The 20029-nt window shown below is 48.9% G+C and overlaps 1 protein-coding gene and 1 pseudogene across 2 annotated transcripts in view; one reads left to right on the forward strand and one right to left on the reverse strand.

The window, feature by feature from the left end:
* Positions 1-3333: 3333 nt before the first annotated feature.
* The window catches only part of LOC149435948 (ALS2 C-terminal-like protein), a 91104-nt gene continuing 74408 nt past the window's right edge, over positions 3334-20029 (reverse strand). Inside the window, exons 19-28 of one of the 2 annotated variants that reach the window (XM_089662231.1) lie at positions 19293-19389; positions 16461-16618; positions 16288-16356; positions 15995-16171; positions 13958-14000; positions 11738-11839; positions 8742-8803; positions 5793-5942; positions 4682-4778; positions 3334-3856 (exon numbers count right to left, since the gene is read on the reverse strand). In XM_089662231.1, the coding sequence (XP_089518357.1) occupies positions 3809-3856; positions 4682-4778; positions 5793-5942; positions 8742-8803; positions 11738-11839; positions 13958-14000; positions 15995-16171; positions 16288-16356; positions 16461-16618; positions 19293-19389 (1003 nt within the window). In that variant the 3' untranslated portion in view covers positions 3334-3808. The remainder of the gene's footprint in view (positions 3857-4681; positions 4779-5792; positions 5943-8741; positions 8804-11737; positions 11840-13957; positions 14001-15994; positions 16172-16287; positions 16357-16460; positions 16619-19292; positions 19390-20029) is intronic. The other variant, XM_089662232.1, reaches the window with a different exon arrangement.
* Positions 17491-17608, forward strand: LOC149435949 (U2 spliceosomal RNA; annotated as a pseudogene).

Raw genomic sequence — 20029 nt, forward strand, 5'->3', positions numbered from 1 at the left:
ATTCTGTTCCCTAAGTGGCGTGGTCTGGACTTCTTCCCTGAGAAAAGGTATAAAAGAGAAGGGAGGAGTTTGGGAAGAAGAAGCCATGGAGTTCCTCACTATGTAGTAATGAGGTGCTGTGGGAGATACCCTCTTAGTAGGCTCGGTCTGACTCATGAGGACCTTCGGGGTATGGAGGTGCAAAGATACAGATTAGAAAATCGACTAACCCTGATAACCCCTCCATGCAGGGTGTCTATAAATGTCATCCGAAAGATGTTCCCTGAGACTGGGATGTGGTATGACATTCCCGATCCAGCAAGTAATCGGAAAAGCAAAAAATGACCGGACATTCGTTATGGGGAAGAGGGATCTGCATCCACGTTGAAGGACTTTCTGTTGACAAGCCTTCCCTGAAGGTCGTAGAGTCGGCAAACCCTAATCCCAACATGTTCCACAACCTCACAGTAGGATGGCCCTGGGCCAGCATTTGCTGTGGTTGCCGACCACTAGGGGACCTGATAACTAGTGGAACCCTTGAAATAATTCCCAGCATTCAAAGAACCCTGGCTAAAACCAAGTTATTGGGGGTCACTGGGGAACATGCCCCTTACATTGGTGGTCTGTTGGAAGAATCCTTTACAGTAGTGGTCCAAATGTCACCTTTACAGACAGCTAAAAAGGTCTCATGCTGCTGCTCTGCCAAGTGGCTTTGGCTCTGAAATGGGAGATCAACCAATGATAGCTTATGGAACCCCAATATTCGGTAGAGGAACCCTTTAGTTGCACAGAACACTGGGTGGGAATGGCTCTTCTAGGAGATACAGCTACCCTATAGAATGATTATCTGTATAGCCCAGGCCTACTGCACAAAAAAAATATGTTGAACACAGGTCAATCCTTTATTTGATGTGGCCATCAGTTTGTGGTCACCTGACCATCACCACTCTATGAACTTGTTGGACATCCCATTGCATTACCAAGGCCATTCATCTAGAGTTGCCCTCATTGCTCCATGACCATTAATGTGGAGTTGACCCCCCATTGCAGCTATAATTTCTTCCATGCCTCTGGGAAGAGGCGTCTATGGGAATTTGTGCCCATTTATGAGGTCAGATACTGATGTTGGATGAGAAGACCTGGCTCACCATTGGTGTTCCAGTTCATCCCAAAGGTGTTCAGTAGGGTTAAGGTCCAAAGGAGTTCGGTAGGGTTAAGGTCCAAAGGAGTTCGGTACGGTTAAGGTCCAAAGGTGTTTCATAGGGTTGGGGTCAGGGCTCTGTGCAGGACACTCAAGTTCCTCCACATCAAACTGGTCAAACCATGTCTTTATGGAGCTGACTCTGACACAAGGGCACAGTCATGGTGGAACAGAAAAGGGTCTTCACCAACTATTACCAGAAGGTTGAACTATTGGCCACCCTTTTAAAAAAACCATGGCCATGTATATGGAGTTCCCCTCCTCCCCTTGCAGCTATAACATCCTCCACTCTTCTGGGAAGGCTTTTTAAAAGATTTTCATGGTATCTGTGGGGATTTGTGCCCATTTGTGAGGAACTGATGTTGGATGAGAAGACATGGATCACAAATCGGCAATCCTATTCATCCCAAAGGTGTTCAGCAGGTTTGAGGTCAGGATTTTGGTCAGGACACTTGAGTTCCTCCACACCAAACTGGTCAAACCATGTCTTTATGTAGCTGACTTTGTACACAGGGGCACAGTCATGGTGGAACAGAAAAGGTCCTTCACCAAACCGTTGCCACAAGGTTGATCTGTTGGCCATCCTATTCCATAACCATGGCCGTTAATATGGAACTGCCCTCCATTCCAAATCCATGACCATTAATATGGAGTTGGTCCTCCTTTGTGGCTATAAACATCCTCCACTCTTCTGGGAAGACTTTCCTAAAGATTTTGGAGGGTGTCTGTGGTGATGTTTGCCCATTTGTGAGGTCAGGTCCTGATGATGGATGAGAAGACCTGGCTCACAGTCAGTTCATCTCAAAGGTGTTCAGTAGGGTTGAGGTCAGGATTTTGGTCAGGACACTTGAGTTCCTCCACACCAAACTGGTCAAACCATGTCTTTATGGAGCTGACTTTGTACACAGGGCCACAGTCATGGTGGAACAGAAAAGGTCCTTCACCAAACTGTTACCAGAAGGTTGATCTGTTGGCCATCCTATTCCATAACCATTAATATGGAGTTGGTCCTCCTTTGTGGCTATAACATCCTCCACTCTTCTGGGAAGACTTTCCTCAAGATTTTGGAGGGTGTCTGTGGGGATTTGTGCCCATTTGTGAGGAACTGATGTTGGATGAGAAGACATGGATCACAAATCGGCAATCCTATTCATCCCAAAAGTGTGCAGCAGGTTTGAGGTCAGGACACGCGAGTTCCTCCACACCAAACTGGTCAAACCATGTCTTTATGGAGCTGGCTTTGTCCACAGGGCCACAGTCATGGTGGAACAGAAAAGGGTCTTCACCCAACTGTTACCACAAGGTTGATCTGTTGGCCATCCTATTCCATACCCATGTCTGTTAATATGGAGCTGCCCTCCATTCCAAGTCCATAACCATTAATATGGAGTTGGTCCTCCTTTGTGGCTATAAACATCCTCCACTGTTCTGGGAAGACGTTCCTCAAGATTTTGGAGGGTGTCTGTGGGGATTTATGCCCATTTGTGAGGTCAGGTCCTAATGATGGATGAGAAGACCTGGCTCACAGTCAGTGTTCCAGTTCATCCCAAAGGTGTTCAGTAGGGTTGAGGTCAGGATTCTGGTCAGGACACTCGAGTTCCTCCACACCAAACTGGTCAAACCATGTCTTTATGGAGCTGGCTTTGTACACAGTGGCACCATCATGGTCGAACAGAAAAGGGTCTTCACCAACTATTACCAGAAGGTTGAGCTATTGGCCATCCTTTTAAAAAAAACCATGGCCATGTATATGGAGTTCCCCTCCTCCCCTTGCAGCTATAACATCCTCCACTCTTCTGGGAAGACTTTCCTCAAGATTTTGGAGGTGTCTGTGGGGATTTATGCCCATTTGTGAGGTCAGGTCCTGATGATGGATGAGAAGACCTGGCTCACAGTCAGTGTTCCAGTTCATCCCAAAGGTGTTCAGTAGGGTTGAGGTCAGGAGTCTGGTCAGGACACTCGAGTTCCTCCACACCAAACTTCTCAAACTATGTCTGGCTTTGTACACGGGGGCATAGTCGTGGTGGAACAGAAAAGGTCCTTCACCAAACCGTTGGAGATCACTAGCACGATTGTGTGAAACATCTCCACACGTCCCCTTCCATGGACAGACCTGGACTCAATCCTTACAATCCACAATTTTGGACATCTAGTGTATATGGGCCTTTTAACTTTATTAACAAAAACGCTACTTTTCGTACAATGCCAATGTGGCTTACCGGTAAAACTCGTGTGCCAAACATCGGCAGTCGTCATCCTGATCAACACAACGGCCATTGTTTTTTTTTTTTTTTACTATAAAACAGAACGCTTCTCTAATATAAAGTACAATTAGCGTCACTGCAATACCAGTCCTGGCCAGCAGGTGAAGGTTCCCCGGCACTCTAAGGCGGGGTATATACAATCTATATACTGCACCCGTATCTGCTTCCTGTGATGCGCTCATTGAGTTTATACTGTAGGCGGGATCTAAGTCATTAATATGATATAAAGATGGACTCCCGACGTTCTCCCAGCAAGCCGCGGCGTCATCCTTCCGGGGGGGAGGGGAGACGTCACAGTGAACGCATCTTGAGCGTTGCGCCATGATTCGTGCGGCGCGATGAGGCAGTGTTCCTCTCAGATTCGTCACTTGAACAGCCGAGTTTCGTCTTTCTGAATGTGTGCGTAACAGGACTGCAGAGACAGAGGAACAGCAGAGAGTTCACAACATTTCCCTCTTTATACACAACACAGCAATTGGCAGAGGATGTTTACCACCATAGAAGGGAAGGGTTATCACCCCTGGCGGGTGTTTACCAGCTTAGCAGGGTAGGGCTAGCGACCTACCCTGTTGTTTACCACCATAGCAAGGAAGGGTTAGGTCCCCTGGTGGGTGTTTACCATCATAGCAAGGAAGGGTTAGCACCCCTGACCAATGTTTACCACCATAGCAAGGATGGGTTAATACCCCTGGCAGGTCTTTACCACACAAGAAAAGGGTTAGCGCCCCTGGCTGGTGTTTACCACTATAGCAGGGAAGGGTTAGCTCCCCTGGCGTGTGTTTACTGCCATACCAGGGAAGGGTTAATGTCCCTGGTGGGTGTTTACCACCATACCGTGGAAGGGTTAGTGTCCCTGGTGGGTGTTTACCACCATACCGTGGAAGGGTTAGTGTCCCTGGCTGGTGTTTACCACCATAGAAGGGAAGGGTTAGCTCCCCCTGGCACAAGTTTCACACCTTCCATTCTGACCTTGGATAATCAACATCTGCCATCTCCCTTTCCATGGTGATGGGATGGGTGGAGATATATTCTGGGGTGTCTTCCTATCACCAGTCAGAACTGAAGACTTGGCTTGGGGGACCTAAGAACCATCTTCAATATTACGGGACGAGTCCCGACCAACAAGGGACCACCTACTGCTGGCCATGAGGACACGTGAGGTGGGAGATGTTCCTACAACACGATCTAAGACAGGAGGGTCTCTACCGGCCGTTCTACATGAAGTCCCACCACTCACCTCCAATGCCGTCAGTAGGAAGTCGTAGATGCCGCCCCGGTTACTGGGGTCCATCAGGTCCTGAATAAAATGGATTTCAGCTCCTAAATGTTGTATCCTGAAATAGAAGACAATGAGATGATCACAAAACCATCCAACTGAGAGAAAAAGAAGTCCAAACAAATCCGAATCCCTTCCCGGCTATACTAACCACCAGGCAGTACTCACCAAACTGGGGCCTGGGGGCTGGAGGCAGCCCTTTGGGGCACTACTCCTCCCGCTGACACCAACGACGGGGCACTATTCCTCCCGCTGACACCAACGACGGGACACTATTCCTCCCGCTGACACCAACGACGGGGCACTATTCCTCCCGCTGACACCAACGACGGGGCACTATTCCTCCCGCTGACACCAACGACGGGGCACTATTCCTCCCGCTGACACCAACGACGGGGCACTATTCCTCCCGCTGACACCAACGACGGGGCACTATTCCTCCCGCTGACACCAACGACGGGGCACTATTCCTCCCGCTGACACCAACGACGGGGCACTATTCCTCCCGCTGACACCAACGACGGGGCACTATTCCTCCCGCTGATACCAACGACGGGGCACTATTCCTCCCACTGACACCAACGATGGGGCACTATTCCTCTCACTGACACCAATGATGGGGCACTATTCCTCCCACTGACACCAATGATGGGGCACTATTCCCCCCACTGACACCAATGATGGGACACTATTCCTCCCACTGACACCAATGATGGGGCACTATTCCCCCCACTGACACCAATGATGGGACACTATTCCTCCCACTGACACCAATGATGGGGCACTATTCCTCTCACTGACACCAATGATGGGACACTATTCCTCCCACTGACACCAATGATGGGGCACTATTCCTCCCACTGACACCAATGATGGGGCACTATTCCTCCCACTGACACCAATGATGGGACACTATTCCTCCCACTGACACCAGTGATGGGGCGCTACAGCAGACTGATGACATCATCCCAGCCTAGACACAGTCACTGATGCTTTAGTGACCCCATTGCTGATATGATGACATTTCAGGAAATTATTTCTCAGATTTGCAGTTCCTGTGAATGACGATTACCCGGCTCGGGACACAACATAGATGAGGAGCGGCAGCAGATCGTCCATCGGGAGTTTATACTCCTCGCCCACCACACGGGACACGGTGCGCTCGATCTCCTCGTATGTCTTCAGGATGATCTCCAGCTTCTCTCTTGGGTCCACAGTGGTGCTGGAGGAGGAAAACATCGACCTCAGGATCAGCGAACAATCAGGAGAGGGGACGAGGCACGGGGACCCCGAAACATCGTACATCATACATTGTTCATCGTTCATCATACATCATTCATCATACAACGGACATCATACATCGTTCATCATACAACGGACATCATACAACAGACATCATTCATCGTACATCGTTCATCATACAACGGACATCATACAACGGACATCATACAACGGACATCATACAACGGACATCATACAACGGACATCATACAACGGACATCATACAATGGACATCATTCATCATACAACAGACATCATACATCATTCATCGTACACCGTACATCATACACCGGACATCATACAACGGACATCATACAACGGACATCATACAACGGACATCATACAACGGACATCATACAACGGACATCATACAACGGACATCATTCATCATACATCGTTCATCATACATCATACAACGGACATCATACATTGTTCATCGTTCATCATACAATGGACATCATTCATCATACAACGGACATCATACATCGTTCATCATACATCATACAACGGACATCATTCATCGTTCATCATACATCATACAACCGACATCATACATTGTTCATCGTTCATCATACAATGGACATCATTCATCATACAACAGACATCATACATCATTCATCATACATCGTTCATCATACACCGTACATCATTCATTATACATCATACAACGGACATCATACATCATTCATCATACAACGGACATCATACATCATTCATTATACATCATACATCATTCATCGTACATCATACAATGGACATCATACATCATTCATCATACAACAAACATCCTACATCATTCATCATACAACGGACATCATACATCATACAACGGACATCATACATCATACAACGGACATCATACATCATTCATCGTACATCATACAACGAACATCATACATCATTCATCATACAACGGACATCATACATCATTCATCGTACATCATACATCATTCATCGTACATCATACAACGAACATCATACATCATTCATCATACAACGTACATCATACAACGAACATCATACATCATTCATCATACAACGGACATCATACATCATTCATCATACAACGGACATCATACATCATTCATCGTACATCATACAACGGACATCATACATCATTCATCATACAACAGACATCATACATCATTCATCATACATCATTCATCATACAACGGACATCATACATCATACAACGGACATCATACATCATTCATCGTACATCATACAACGGACATCATACATCATTCATCGTACATCATACAAATGGACATCATACATCATTCATCGTACATCATACAACGAACATCATACATCATTCATCATACAACGGACATCATACATCATTCATCGTACATCATACAACGGACATCATACATCATTCATCATACAACAGACATCATACATCATTCATCATGCATCATTCATCATACAACAGACATCATACATCATTCATTCATCATACATCATTCATCATACAACGGACATCATACATCATTCATCATACAACGGACATCATACATCATTCATCGTACATCATACAACGGACATCATACATCATTCATCATACAAATGGACATCATACATCATTCATCGTACATCATACAACGAACATCATACATCATTCATCATACAACGGACATCATACATCATTCATCGTACATCATACAACGGACATCATTCATCATACAACAGACATCATACATCATTCATCGTACATCATACAACAGACATCATACATCATTCATCGTACATCATACAACGGACATCATACATCATTCATCATACAACAGACATCATACATCATTCATCATGCATCATTCATCATACAACAGACATCATACATCATTCATTCATCATACATCATTCATCATACAACGGACATCATACATCATTCATCATACAACGGACATCATACATCATTCATCGTACATCATACAACGAACATCATACATCATTCATCATACAACGGACATCATACATCATTCATCGTACATCATACAACGGACATCATTCATCATACAACAGACATCATACATCATTCATCGTACATCATACAACGGACATCATACATCATTCATCATACAACAGACATCATACATCATTCATCATGCATCATTCATCATACAACAGACATCATACATCATTCATTCATCATACATCGGACATCATACATCATTCATCATACAACGGACATCATACATCATTCATCGTACATGATACAACGGACATCATTCATCATACAACAGACATCATACATCATTCATCATGCATCATTCATCATACAACAGACATCATACATCATTCATTCATCATACATCATTCATCATACAACGGACATCATACATCATTCATCATACAACGGACATCATACATCATTCATCGTACATCATACACCGTTCATCGTACATCATTCATCATACACCGTTCATCATACATCATTCATCATACATCATTCATCATACACCGTTCATCGTACATCATTCATCATACATCATTCATCATACATCATTCATCATACACCGTTCATCGTACATCATTCATCATACATGCTTTTTTTCTGCATTCAAATCGCACACAAAGTCGGTGATCTGGTTGTCAGTCGTCGTTCACATCATCGCTCGCAGTTCCGGTTGCGGTTCTATAGTGTGAGGTGGCCCTAACCTCAGTCACACGTGTCTCCTGAACACGCACACGCCAGACACGTACAATACACTGAACCCACGGGACCCGTGTCACTTACATGATCTTCTGCAGGCACTCGGTGGCGGACTGGAAGCACTTGTGCCGCACGATGGAATATCTCTGCAAAAGAAACATCCGTTACATTGTGTTCCTGCCGACAGATGGAGATCTACAGCACACGCTGCTCCCCGACTTCTCTGTTCCAATGAAAGTCGGCCTGCAGTGTACATGTACTCACTAATGATAGAACTATTGTTGCTGGGGGAGGTCCTATGTTACTGGGGGAGGTCCTATGTTACTGGGGGGGTCAATTGTTGCTGGGGGGATCTACTGTTGAGGGAGAGGTCTATTGATCCCGGCTGCTGGGAGATCTATTCTTGCTGTTGGGGTGAATTCTTGCTGTGGTGGATCTATTGTTGTTGGGAGCTCTTTTGCTATGAGTGGGGGGTCTATTGTTGCTGAGGGAGAGCTCTATTGTTGCTGGTGGGGGTCTCTTGTTGCTGGGGGATAGGTCTATTGTTGCTGGAGGGGATCTATAGATGCTGAGGAATAGGTCTATTGTTGCTGGAGGGGATCTATTTGTGCTGCAATGGTTTATTGTTGCTGGGAATTCTTTTGTTGTGGGTGGGGGATCTATTGTTGCTGGAGGTGTCTATTGATGCTGGGAGATAGGCCTATTGTTGCTGGAATGGTTTATTCTTGCTAGGTGGATCTATTGTTGCTTGGAAGTATTTTTCTGCGGGTGGGGGGGAGAGACCTATTGTTGCTAGAGTGGGTCTATTGATGCTGGGGTAGAGGTCTATTGTTGCTGGAGGGGTCTCTTTTTGCTAGGTGGGTCTATTGTTGCTTGGCAGTCTCCTGCTGTGGGTGGGGGGTCTATTGTTGCTGGGGGAGATCTATTATTGCTGGAGGGGGATATTTTATTGCTGGGGGAGAGGTTTATTGATGCTGGAGAAGGTCTATTGATGCTGGAGGGGGTCTATTGATGCTGGGGGGAGAGGTCTATTGATGCTGGAGGGGGTCTATTGAGGCTGGGGGAGAGGTCTATTGAGGCTGGGGAGAGATCTATTGTTGCTGGAGGGGGTCTATTGGTGCTGGAGGGGGTCTATTGATGCTGGAGGGGGTCTATTGAGGCCGTGGGAGAGGTCTATTGTTGCTGGAGGGGATCTATTGATGCTGGAGGGGGTCTATTGAGGCTGGGGAGAGGTCTATTGTTTCTGGAGGGGATCTATTGATGCCGGAGGGGGTCTTTTGAGGCTGGGGGTGAGGTCTATTGAGGCTGGGGAGAGATCTATTGTTGCTGGAGGGGGGTCTATTGATGCTGGAGGGGGTCTATTGAGGCTGTGGGAGAGGTCTATTGTTGCTGGAGGGGGTCTACTGAGGCTGGGGGAAAGGTCTATTGATGCTGGAGAGTGTCTATTGAGGCTGGGGGAGAGGTCTATTGTTGCTGGAAGGTTTTTTTTTTTTGCTGGGAAGTCTTTTGTTACAAGTGGGGGGGTCCATTGTTTCTCGGTGGATCTATAGTTGCTGGCTGCTGGGGATCTATTTTCCTGCATTTCTTGTTATTATTGACACATTCCACACACATTATTTAGCATCAAAAAATTATACTTTGGTTCTATATTCTCTAGAAGGAGCGTTACTGGGAGGTGGGTAGGGGGTGGAGCCAAAGGGTGGTGTTCGGAGGTGGGTAGGGGGTGGAACCAAGGGGTGGTGTTCGGTGGTGGGTAGGGGGTGGAACCAAGGGGTAGTGTTCGGAGATGGGCAGGGGGTGGAACCAAGGGGTGGTGTTCGGAGGTGGGTAGGGGGTGGAACCAAGGGGTGGTGGTTGGAGGTGGGTAGGGGGTGGAACCAACGGGTGGTGGTTGGAGGTGGGTAGGGGGTGGAACCAACGGGTGGTGGTTGGAGGTGGGCAGGGGGTGGAACCAAGGGGTGGTGTTCGGAGGTGGGCAGGGGGTGGAACCAAGGGGTGGTGTTCGGAGGTGGGCAGGGGGTGGAACCAAGGGGTGGTGTTCGGAAGTGGGCAGGGGGTGGAACCAAGGGGTGGTGTTCGGAGGTGGGCAGGGGGTGGAACCAAGGGGTGGTGTTCGGAGGTGGGCAGGGGGTGGAACCAAGGGGTGGTGGTTGGAGGTGGGTAGGGGGTGGAACCAACGGGTGGTGTTCGGAGGTGGGTAGGGGGTGGAACCAAGGGGTGGTGTTCACAGGTGGGCAGGGGGTGGAACCAAGGGGTGGTGTTCACAGGTGGGTAGGGGGTGGAACCAAGGGGTGGTGTTCGGAGGTGGGTAGGGGGTGGAACCAAGGGGTGGTGTTCGGAGGTGGGCAGGGGGTGGAACCAAGGGGTGGTGTTCGGAGGTGGGCAGGGGGTGGAACCAAGGGGTGGTGTTCGGAGGTGGGTAGGGGGTGGAACCAACGGGTGGTGTTCGGAGGTGGGTAGGGGGTGGAACCAAGGGGTGGTGTTCACAGGTGGGCAGGGGATGGAACCAAGGGGTGGTGTTCACAGGTGGGTAGGGGGTGGAACCAAGGGGTGGTTTTCAGAGGTGGGTAGGGGGTGGAACCAAGGGGTGGTTTCAGAGGTGGGTAGGGGGTGGAGCCAAAGGGTGGTGTTTGGAGGTGGGTAGGGGGTGGAGCCAAAGGGTGCTAGAAAGGGGGGAGTTCCTGCAAAGCCCTGAGTGTAACCAATAGGAGTTCAGTAGCACGTGACGCTGGAGCTCACTAGAGCTTTCAGTCAATCCAGCAGCAAAGGTGGCCGGTCCGACACATTTTGCCCCTCCCCTCCCGCTTTAAGCCTGCCCATTGGCCCGCCCATGCACATGACTATAAATGAGGTTCATCCTGGGGACCACATCTGGGTCCCCATTGGATGAAGCAGTTGGGTATAAATGGCGCATTGGGTGGGGAAGAACAGAAGAAGCCGACTAAAGCCCCAGTTTGGGGCGGAGCTGACCTTCAACCCTCATTAGTCCAGACCCGGCCATGGAACGCCCTGCCCCCCCATGCAGGCAATGTGCCCCCCCCATGCAGGCAATGTGCCCCCCCCCCCATGCCGGCTCTCACCTTTGTCCGCGGGTTGGGGACTGGCATTGCCCGCGGGCCACTGAGAACATTCCGGCTCCTCCGCACACCCCGGGCGTCAGACGGCGATGAGGGCGTCAAAAGCTTTTTTTTTGGTTGGTTTTAGAATAAATGTTTATTGGAGGAATAATGTCAGGAACGTTCCATGCAGAAAACGGACGCAAAACACGCCAAGCGGCCGCATGCTGCGCTGCTCACGTTAGCTGCAAGGGGATCGCCAGTTTTGTTAAAGACAAAGCCATGCCGAATACGCCCCCTTCCATGAAAGGCGTGGCCTTGTCCGCTTATTGGTCGCCTTCCCTGGTCCTTCCCCCACCCCTAGGTTTCATGACATAAAATCATTTAAACCCAGTGACATCATCGCTGGGTCTCTGTGCTTCTCTATGCAATGCAAGCAGATCATGGCTGGTGGGAGGGGCCGGCAGGGGGCTATAAATAGCTTCCTGACAATGTCACAGTACTCTTGTGGGCGGAGTTATGCAAATATCAAAATGCCTTGATAGGTGGGTGTCGGTCTTTAGGAGTGGGCGTTCCTAAGCAGAGTGTATTTGCATAGGTAACACCCACGTGTAAAGCTGAGCCTCTGTGATTGAAAGAACCAAAACCCAAGGACTGAAAGGGGTGGGGCCAGGGACAGTTAGGCTGGGGAGGAAAGGGCTAAGATGATGCTGGATGACCACCTGAACTCTGCGTCACTCACTCCCGACCCCTGAGCTCTGCGTCACTCACTCCCGACCCCTGAGCTCTGCGTCACTCACTCCCGACCCCTGAGCTCTGCGTCACTCACTCCCGACCCCTGAACTCTGCGTCACTCACTCCCGACCCCTGAGCTCTGCGTCACTCACTCCCGACCCCTGAGCTCTGCGTCACTCACTCCCGACCCCTGAGCTCTGCGTCACTCACTCCCGACCCCTGAGCTCTGCGTCACTCACTCCCGACCCTGAGCTCTGCGTCACTCACTCCCGACCCCTGAACTCTGCGTCACTCACTCCTGACCCTGAGCTCTGCGTCACTCACTCCCGACCCCTGAGCTCTGCGTCACTTACTCCCGACCCCTGAACTCTGCGTCACTTACTCCCGACCCCTGAGCTCTGCGTCACTTACTCCCGACCCCTGAGCTCTGCGTCACTTACTCCCGACCCCTGAACTCTGCATCACTTACTCCCGACCCCTGAGCTCTGCGTCACTTACTCCCGACCCCTGAACTCTGCGTCACTTACTCCCGACCCCTGAGCTCTGCGTCACTTACTCCCGACCCCTGAGCTCTGCGTCACTTACTCCCGACCCCTGAACTCTGCATCACTCACTCCCGACCCCTGAGCTCTGCGTCACTCACTCCCGACCCCTGAGCTCTGCGTCACTCACTCCCGACCCCTGAGCTCTGCGTCACTCACTCCCGACCCCTGAACTCTGCGTCACTCACTCCCGACCCCTGAGCTCTGCGTCACTTACTCCCGACCCCTGAGCTCTGCGTCACTCACTCCCGACCCCTGAGCTCTGCGTCACTCACTCCCGACCCCTGAGCTCTGCGTCACTCACTCCCGACCCCTGAGCTCTGCGTCACTCACTCCCGACCCCTGAGCTCTGCGTCACTCACTCCCGACCCCTGAACTCTGCATCACTCACTCCCGACCCCTGAACTTTGTGTCACTCACTCCCGACCCCTGAACTCTGCATCACTCACTCCCGACCCCTGAACTTTGTGTGACTCACTCCCGACCCTGAACTCTCACGTGTGTCATAGCTTAGTGAATTGCACCTGAACTAGTTATAGAGCAGAAGACTCACAGCATACATAGTATAAGCGGGAGGAGGCGGGGCTTAGTCATTATTACTAGTACCCATCACATACAGTAGGTACCAGAGCATCCGTTACCTAGGTGACAGGTACTCTTTAGTCGATACATTATGGAAGGCATTGGTCACTGTATGGAACATACAGGCCAAACAGGCACATGCTTTGGGCACCACATATTCCGGGGCAGCACAGGATCAGGTTATATTGTATTCATAGGAAAGGAATGAAAAGGGAACGTCTCTGAATTAGGAAAGAAACGTGGCAAGTAAGACCTCAGATCTGAACACGACACGTGGAGACGCTCCCAGCCTGAGGACCTTCTCTGTAGACGTCAATGACAACCACATGACACCATAACACGTAGATGTATGCAGCATGCCAGGAAACGTACATCTCTCCCTTACCTGATTGGTCGTCAGTTTCACTTCTTTAAGAGGCCACAGCTGCCTAGAGAAGAGAGAACAAACACGAAAAAAACCCCCCATGGGTGAAATGTGTAAATGATGGTGGACAAGATAGATGGACTATAGGTCTGTGAAGCCCCGACCGTCACACCTTGGTGGACATTCCGTCTCATTACCATGGAGTTCACCCCAACTTGCAGCTATAACATCCTCCACTCTCCTGGGAAGACCTTCCGCAAGATGTTGGAGGGTGTCTGTGGGAATTTGTGCCCATTTGTGAGATTGGATGAGAAGAACTGGATCACCGTTGGCATTCATTTCAAAGGTCTTCAGTAGGATTGAGGTCAGGGCTCTGTGCAGGACACTCGAGTTCCTCCACACCAAACTGGTCAAACCGTGTCTTTATGGAGCTGGCTTTGTACACAGGGGCACCGTCATGGTGGAACAGAAAAGGGTCTTCACCAAACTGAGACTAGCAGGTTGAGCTGTCTCACATCCTGTTTCAAAACCATGGACATTAATATGGAGCTGCACCTCATTCTAAAACCACGGCCATTGATATGGAGTGTCTCCCCCTCCCCCCATTGCAAGAACACGGTCATTATATATGATATGAAGTTGTCCTCAATTCCAAACCCATGGTCAATAATATGATGGTGCCCTCCCCCCCTTCCAAAACCATGGTCATTAATATGGAGTTGCCCTCAATTCCAAAACCATGACCAATAATAGAGAGTGGCCCCTCCTTTGTGGCTAGAACATCCTCCACTCTTCTGGGATGACGTTCCACAATTTTTGGAGTGTCTGTGGGAATTTTTCCCCATTTGTTTGGTCAGGTACTAGGTCAGGTTGGTTGTGGAAACCTGGCTCACAAATGTTCGAATTCCTCCCAAAGGTGTTCAGTAGGGTTGAGGTCAGGGCTCTGTGCAGGACACTCAAGTTCCTCCAAACTGGTCAAACCTGGCTCACAAATGTTCGAATTCCTCTCAAAGGTGTTCCATAGGGTTGAAGTCAGGGCTTTGTGAAGGACACTTAGTTTCCTCCACACCAAACTGGTCAAACCATGTCTTTATGGAGCTGGCTTTGTACACAGGGGCACCATCATGCTGGAACAGAAAAGGTTCTTCACCAAACTGTTGGCCATCCTATTCTATAACCATGGCCAATAATATGGCGTTGGTCCCACTTTCTGGCTATAACATCCTCCACTCTTCTTGGAGGACTTTTCACAAGATGTTGGAGGGTGTCTGTGGGAATTTGTGCCCATTTGTGAGGTCAGATACTAAGGTTGGATGAGAAGACCTGGCTCACAGTCAGTGTTCCAATTCATCCCAAAGGTGTTCAGTAGGGTTGAGGTCAGGGCTCTGTGCAGGACGCTCGAGTTCCTCCAAACTGGTCAAACCTGGCTCACAAATGTTCGAATTCCTCTCAAAGGTGTTCCATAGGGTTGAAGTCATGTGAAGGACACTTAGCTTCCTCCACACCAAACTGGTCAAACCATGTCTTTTTGGAGCTGGCTTTGTACATAGGGGCACAGTTACGCTGGAACAGAAAAGGGTCTTCACCAAACTGTCACCACACGTTTGGAAGTGTACCCTTCAATGGAAACATCTGAACTCAAACATTTGGAGGGGATAGATAGATAGATAGATAGATAGATAGATAGATAGATAGATAGATAGATAGATAGATAGATAATATGACCAATCTTGTGGATATTCCATTCCCAAATCATGGTCATTAATATGGAACTGACCCTCATTTGTGGCTACAACATCCACCAGTCTTCTGGGAAGGCTTTCCACAAGATTGGCTCTGTGGGGATTTGTACTTATTTGTGAGGTCGGGTATTGATATTGGACAAGAAGACCTGGTTCAATATTGTCAATCATCTCAAAGGTGTTCAGTAGGGTTGAGGGCAGGGACCTGTTCTCCACCCCAAACTGGTCAATGCATGTCTTTATGGAGCTGGCTTTACGCACAGGGGCACAAGGGCCGAGATAGATAAATGGATAGATAGGAAAGACAGATAGGTACCTTTGCACATCCAGGAACTCCAGCAGCTTGGTGTCAGTCAGGTGACCCAGGCGGACTATACCCTGCCAGTAGAGGGTATCCTCCTGTTCGTGGTAGAGCATGTACAGCATGAAGAGGTCAGGGTGGAATCGGGGGAGGATGGCGGGGAGGATCACAGTATGAGAATTCAGATCATCACTAGAAATAGGAAATTAGACACAGTTGAGTCTTTCCTCAGAGAAGTGACATCTCAGTTCTGGTCAATCATTAGTGGGAGAGAAGTCCTATAGTAAGCTATATATATTGTCGCTCACCTCAGTTCCTCCTCCGGAACCCCAGGGCTTGTCTGACGTTCCTTCTCAGCTTTCATGGCCATTAATGTTCTGCAAATAATAAAATCATCAGAAGTTCAGTACTTCCGTCCCTGGGAACGGCTCAGCTGTCCATGGCTCTAATGGTCCGTCCCGGGAATGACGAAAGATGCTACCTGAAAAACTCCCAGATCTTTTTGGCGTAGTGCTTGATTTCCTCCTGTGCCATGTCCAAGAGATGGAGATTGGCCCCCGATCCAGAGTATGTAGCCTGAAATGTTCCATGCAGCACCTTCAGGAGCACCTTCAGCGGGTGGGGAGAGAAGTTGAATGCCTGAAAGCAAACAGATGTTTATGTTTAGAGGGGAAATTTGAGGGGAAGTGGACTTTTGCTAGGCGGAGTTGATTTGGAGGGGGGAAGATTTATGTTTAGAGGGGGGATTTGATCTGGGAGGGGGGGTTGGTGGGGGCTAAGATTTTTGCTGGGTTGGGATTTTGGCGGGGAAGAGGGAATTTTTGTCTGGGAAGAACATTGGCTTGCAAAGAGAACTGATGCTTGGGGGGTTAAAGTGCAGTTTAGTACTGCATTTTTTATTGTGGGGGGGTGGGGGTGCCATTTGGCATCTTTGCCCTGGCCACTAGATGACCTTGGTGGGTTTGATACCTACACCAATCTCTGTTTAAATAACCCCAAATATTTCTTTAGCCAAGGATTGCCTAGTTACAGCCGTGTTTCAATTATCGAAGGCCCAGAAAGGTGCCAACTATACTCACCGACATCTCAGTTCTGGTCCCTGGGACAGTTAATCTCTCCTAAAATCCTTCTTAGTCCCCCCCCCCCCCCAGTGACCAGGGCGTCCTGGCCAGACTCCAGCGCACTTAACGAATTGGCGCACCAAAACACCACCTCTAATTATGCAAGGGCCGTCCATTCACGGCTCACCAAATGACTTATTGAGTTACTGTGGGTGGCCATAACTCTGCCCCCAATCCAGTCTAGTGCCTCTGGGGCGAGGATTGTGCTATTTGGGGCGTGTCTTAGAGTGCAATAAGTGCTTCCAGCTGGTATATTGTGTGGACTGGCTGGTACTTCTTGTTCTCACTGAGATGAGGGAAGGAAGATGTTACCCTCACCATATAGAAAACCACCAGAGAGAAGGTGGGGGGTTCCGGCATCACCAAGGGATGTATAGTATCTGTGACTGAATCGCTTCTCGGCCTTTTGGCTAATATCAAGTGTAGTATCTGTTCTTATCAGTGTCCAGTAGGGGCGCTCCACCATCATTCCTGCTTTGCGGGGATGATTGGTTGTATAGTACCCCTGCTGGTAGGATGGGGGTCCTGATGGCTAGTACCGGCTGGAACAGAAACCGAGGCGCCCACAGGCTGCTGGGGCCCGGGAGTAATTCCCGCTGGAAAACCGGAGGGGCCCAGTTCTTCCTGATTTGAACGGATCTACCTTGTCTGGCCAGGGGCCGGGGAGGCAGAAAGTCCGCGAACCAGTGCCCCCTGAGAGTGGTCACCTCAGGGGTGCTCTTAGTAACACTTGGGTGTGGGACCCCAACGTGTGAAACGTGCACATGGTCACTGTTTCAACACTTTTACTGCACAGCGCCCTCAGGACCAGGCCTTTTGGCTAAGTCCTGGGCAATTTTTGCTACGGGCCTCAGGGCCTGGTCAGTGCACAATTGCACGGCCACTTATTTATTTATTTAATTTATTTTTCCTCCCACGTTTGTCACTTTTCACTTTTGTGTGTGTTTTCTTTCTCACAGGATGGAGGGTGTGGGTCCTCGGGCCTTCCCTGAAGTCTAGGGGGAGGATGTGTGGCCTTTTGGTTCCTTCCTCCCCTGTCCCTAGAGGGTTTTCTCTTCGGGAGAACCCCCTGACCAAGTACTGAGTGGCTGGCTTCGGCAGGCCACAAGGAACGGGGTCCGCCAGGCCTTTCAGCCATGCGGACCACATGGGAACCTTGTCCCTGTCAGGAGCTTCGTGCCCCGGGGGATCAGGGTAGAGGTCCATCCCCTTCGGGGGAAGGACAAAGCACACCCCTAAGTGCACTTCTTTGTGTGGTGTTTTGCACATTTTTTGTGAACACTTACGGGTTTTTCATTTTTTCGCACATTCGCGGACTTAAAAAAAAAAATCTGTGACTGAATAGCCGGCCTGATTTGTCTTTGTTTGGGACTTTGTTTCGTCATGTCCTCTTCCTTACCTTCTCTACAAAGACGACCAGATAAAGCTGACCAGTATTAATGTCATGTCCCCTTCCTTACCTTCTCTACCATGTAGACCAGGTACAGCTGACCAGTATTAACGTCATGTCCCCTTCCTTACCTTCTCTACAAAGAAGACCGAGTAAAGCTGACCAGTATTAAGGACATGTCCCCTTCCTTAACTTCTCTACAAAGAAGACCGAGTAAAGCTGACCAGTATTAATGTCATGTCCCCTTCCTTACCTTCTCTACCATGTAGACCAGGTACAGCTGACCAGTATTAACGTCATGTCCCCTTCCTTACCTTCTCTACAAAGAAGACCGGGTAAAGCTGACCAGTATTAAGGTCATGTCCCCTTCCTTACCTTCTCTACAAAGAAGACCGAGTAAAGCTGACCAGTATTAAGGTCATGTCCCCTTCCTTACCTTCTCTACCATGTAGACCAGGTACAGCTGACCAGTATTAACGTCATGTCCCCTTCCTTACCTTCTCTACAAAGAAGACCGAGTAAAGCTGACCAGTATTAAGGTCATGTCCCCTTCCTTACCTTCTCTACAAAGAAGACCGAGTAAAGCTGACCAGTATTAAGGTCATGTCCCCTTCCTTACCTTCTCTACAAAGAAGACCGAGTAAAGCTGACCAGTATTAAGGTCATGTCCCCTTCCTTACCTTCTCTACCATGTAGACCAGGTACAGCTGACCAGTATTAAGGTCATGTCCCCTTCCTTACCTTCTCTACAAAGAAGACCGAGTAAAGCTGACCAGTATTAAGGTCATGTCCCCTTCCTTACCTTCTCTAGATACACCTGGAAGGCCTCTGGCTCCTTCTTGAGATTCAAGTTCTTCAACATATCCTCCATCTTCTCTGACTCATCCTCAGTTTCTCCCCTGCAATTATCAGAAAGCGTGTCGTAGTCGTATCACCTCATTCAAACCTTCTCATAAATCAGAATCTGCTGTCTTGTGTATGTTGGTTTGTACAGATCTGCACTGGAGGAAAGCTCAGTATTGAGTAGAGGGAGGAGTGGAGGGTCAACGTAAGATCCTTCGGGGGACAGACGGATGTGAATGGGTCATTGTTCTCTGTAAAGTGTGGCAGTGCCACCCAAATGAGTAAAAAAATTAAACCACAGAAGACGTACCCCGACACTACGACAACCATCTGACCTTCGTGTCATAGGTCAATGGACTCCTAGTTCTGCACTGTGACTCCTCCCCTTCTTTCTTTAGGTTACATTGTATGGTTGCTGGTTTGTAATCTGAGACTAGAAGAGGATTTATCAACCTTCAACATGGAGGAACCCTTGAAATCACCTTCAAGTCTCTCAGGGAATCATTGTGATAGTTACATATCTACAGGTTGTAGAATGTCCCTTACATTGGGGATCAGTGGGAAGAATGTCCCTTACATTGGGGGTCAGTGGGAAGAATGTCGCTTACATTGGGGGGTCAGTGGGAAGAATGTCGCTTACATTGGTGGTCAGTGGGAAGAATGTCCCTTACATTGGGGGTCAGGGGGAAGAATGTC

The sequence above is a fragment of the Staurois parvus genome, unplaced genomic scaffold (assembly GCF_062004578.1).
Source record: "Staurois parvus isolate SC_StPar_1 unplaced genomic scaffold, SC_StPar_1.0 ptg001445l, whole genome shotgun sequence".
In the NCBI taxonomy this organism is placed as follows: Eukaryota; Metazoa; Chordata; class Amphibia; order Anura; family Ranidae; genus Staurois; species Staurois parvus.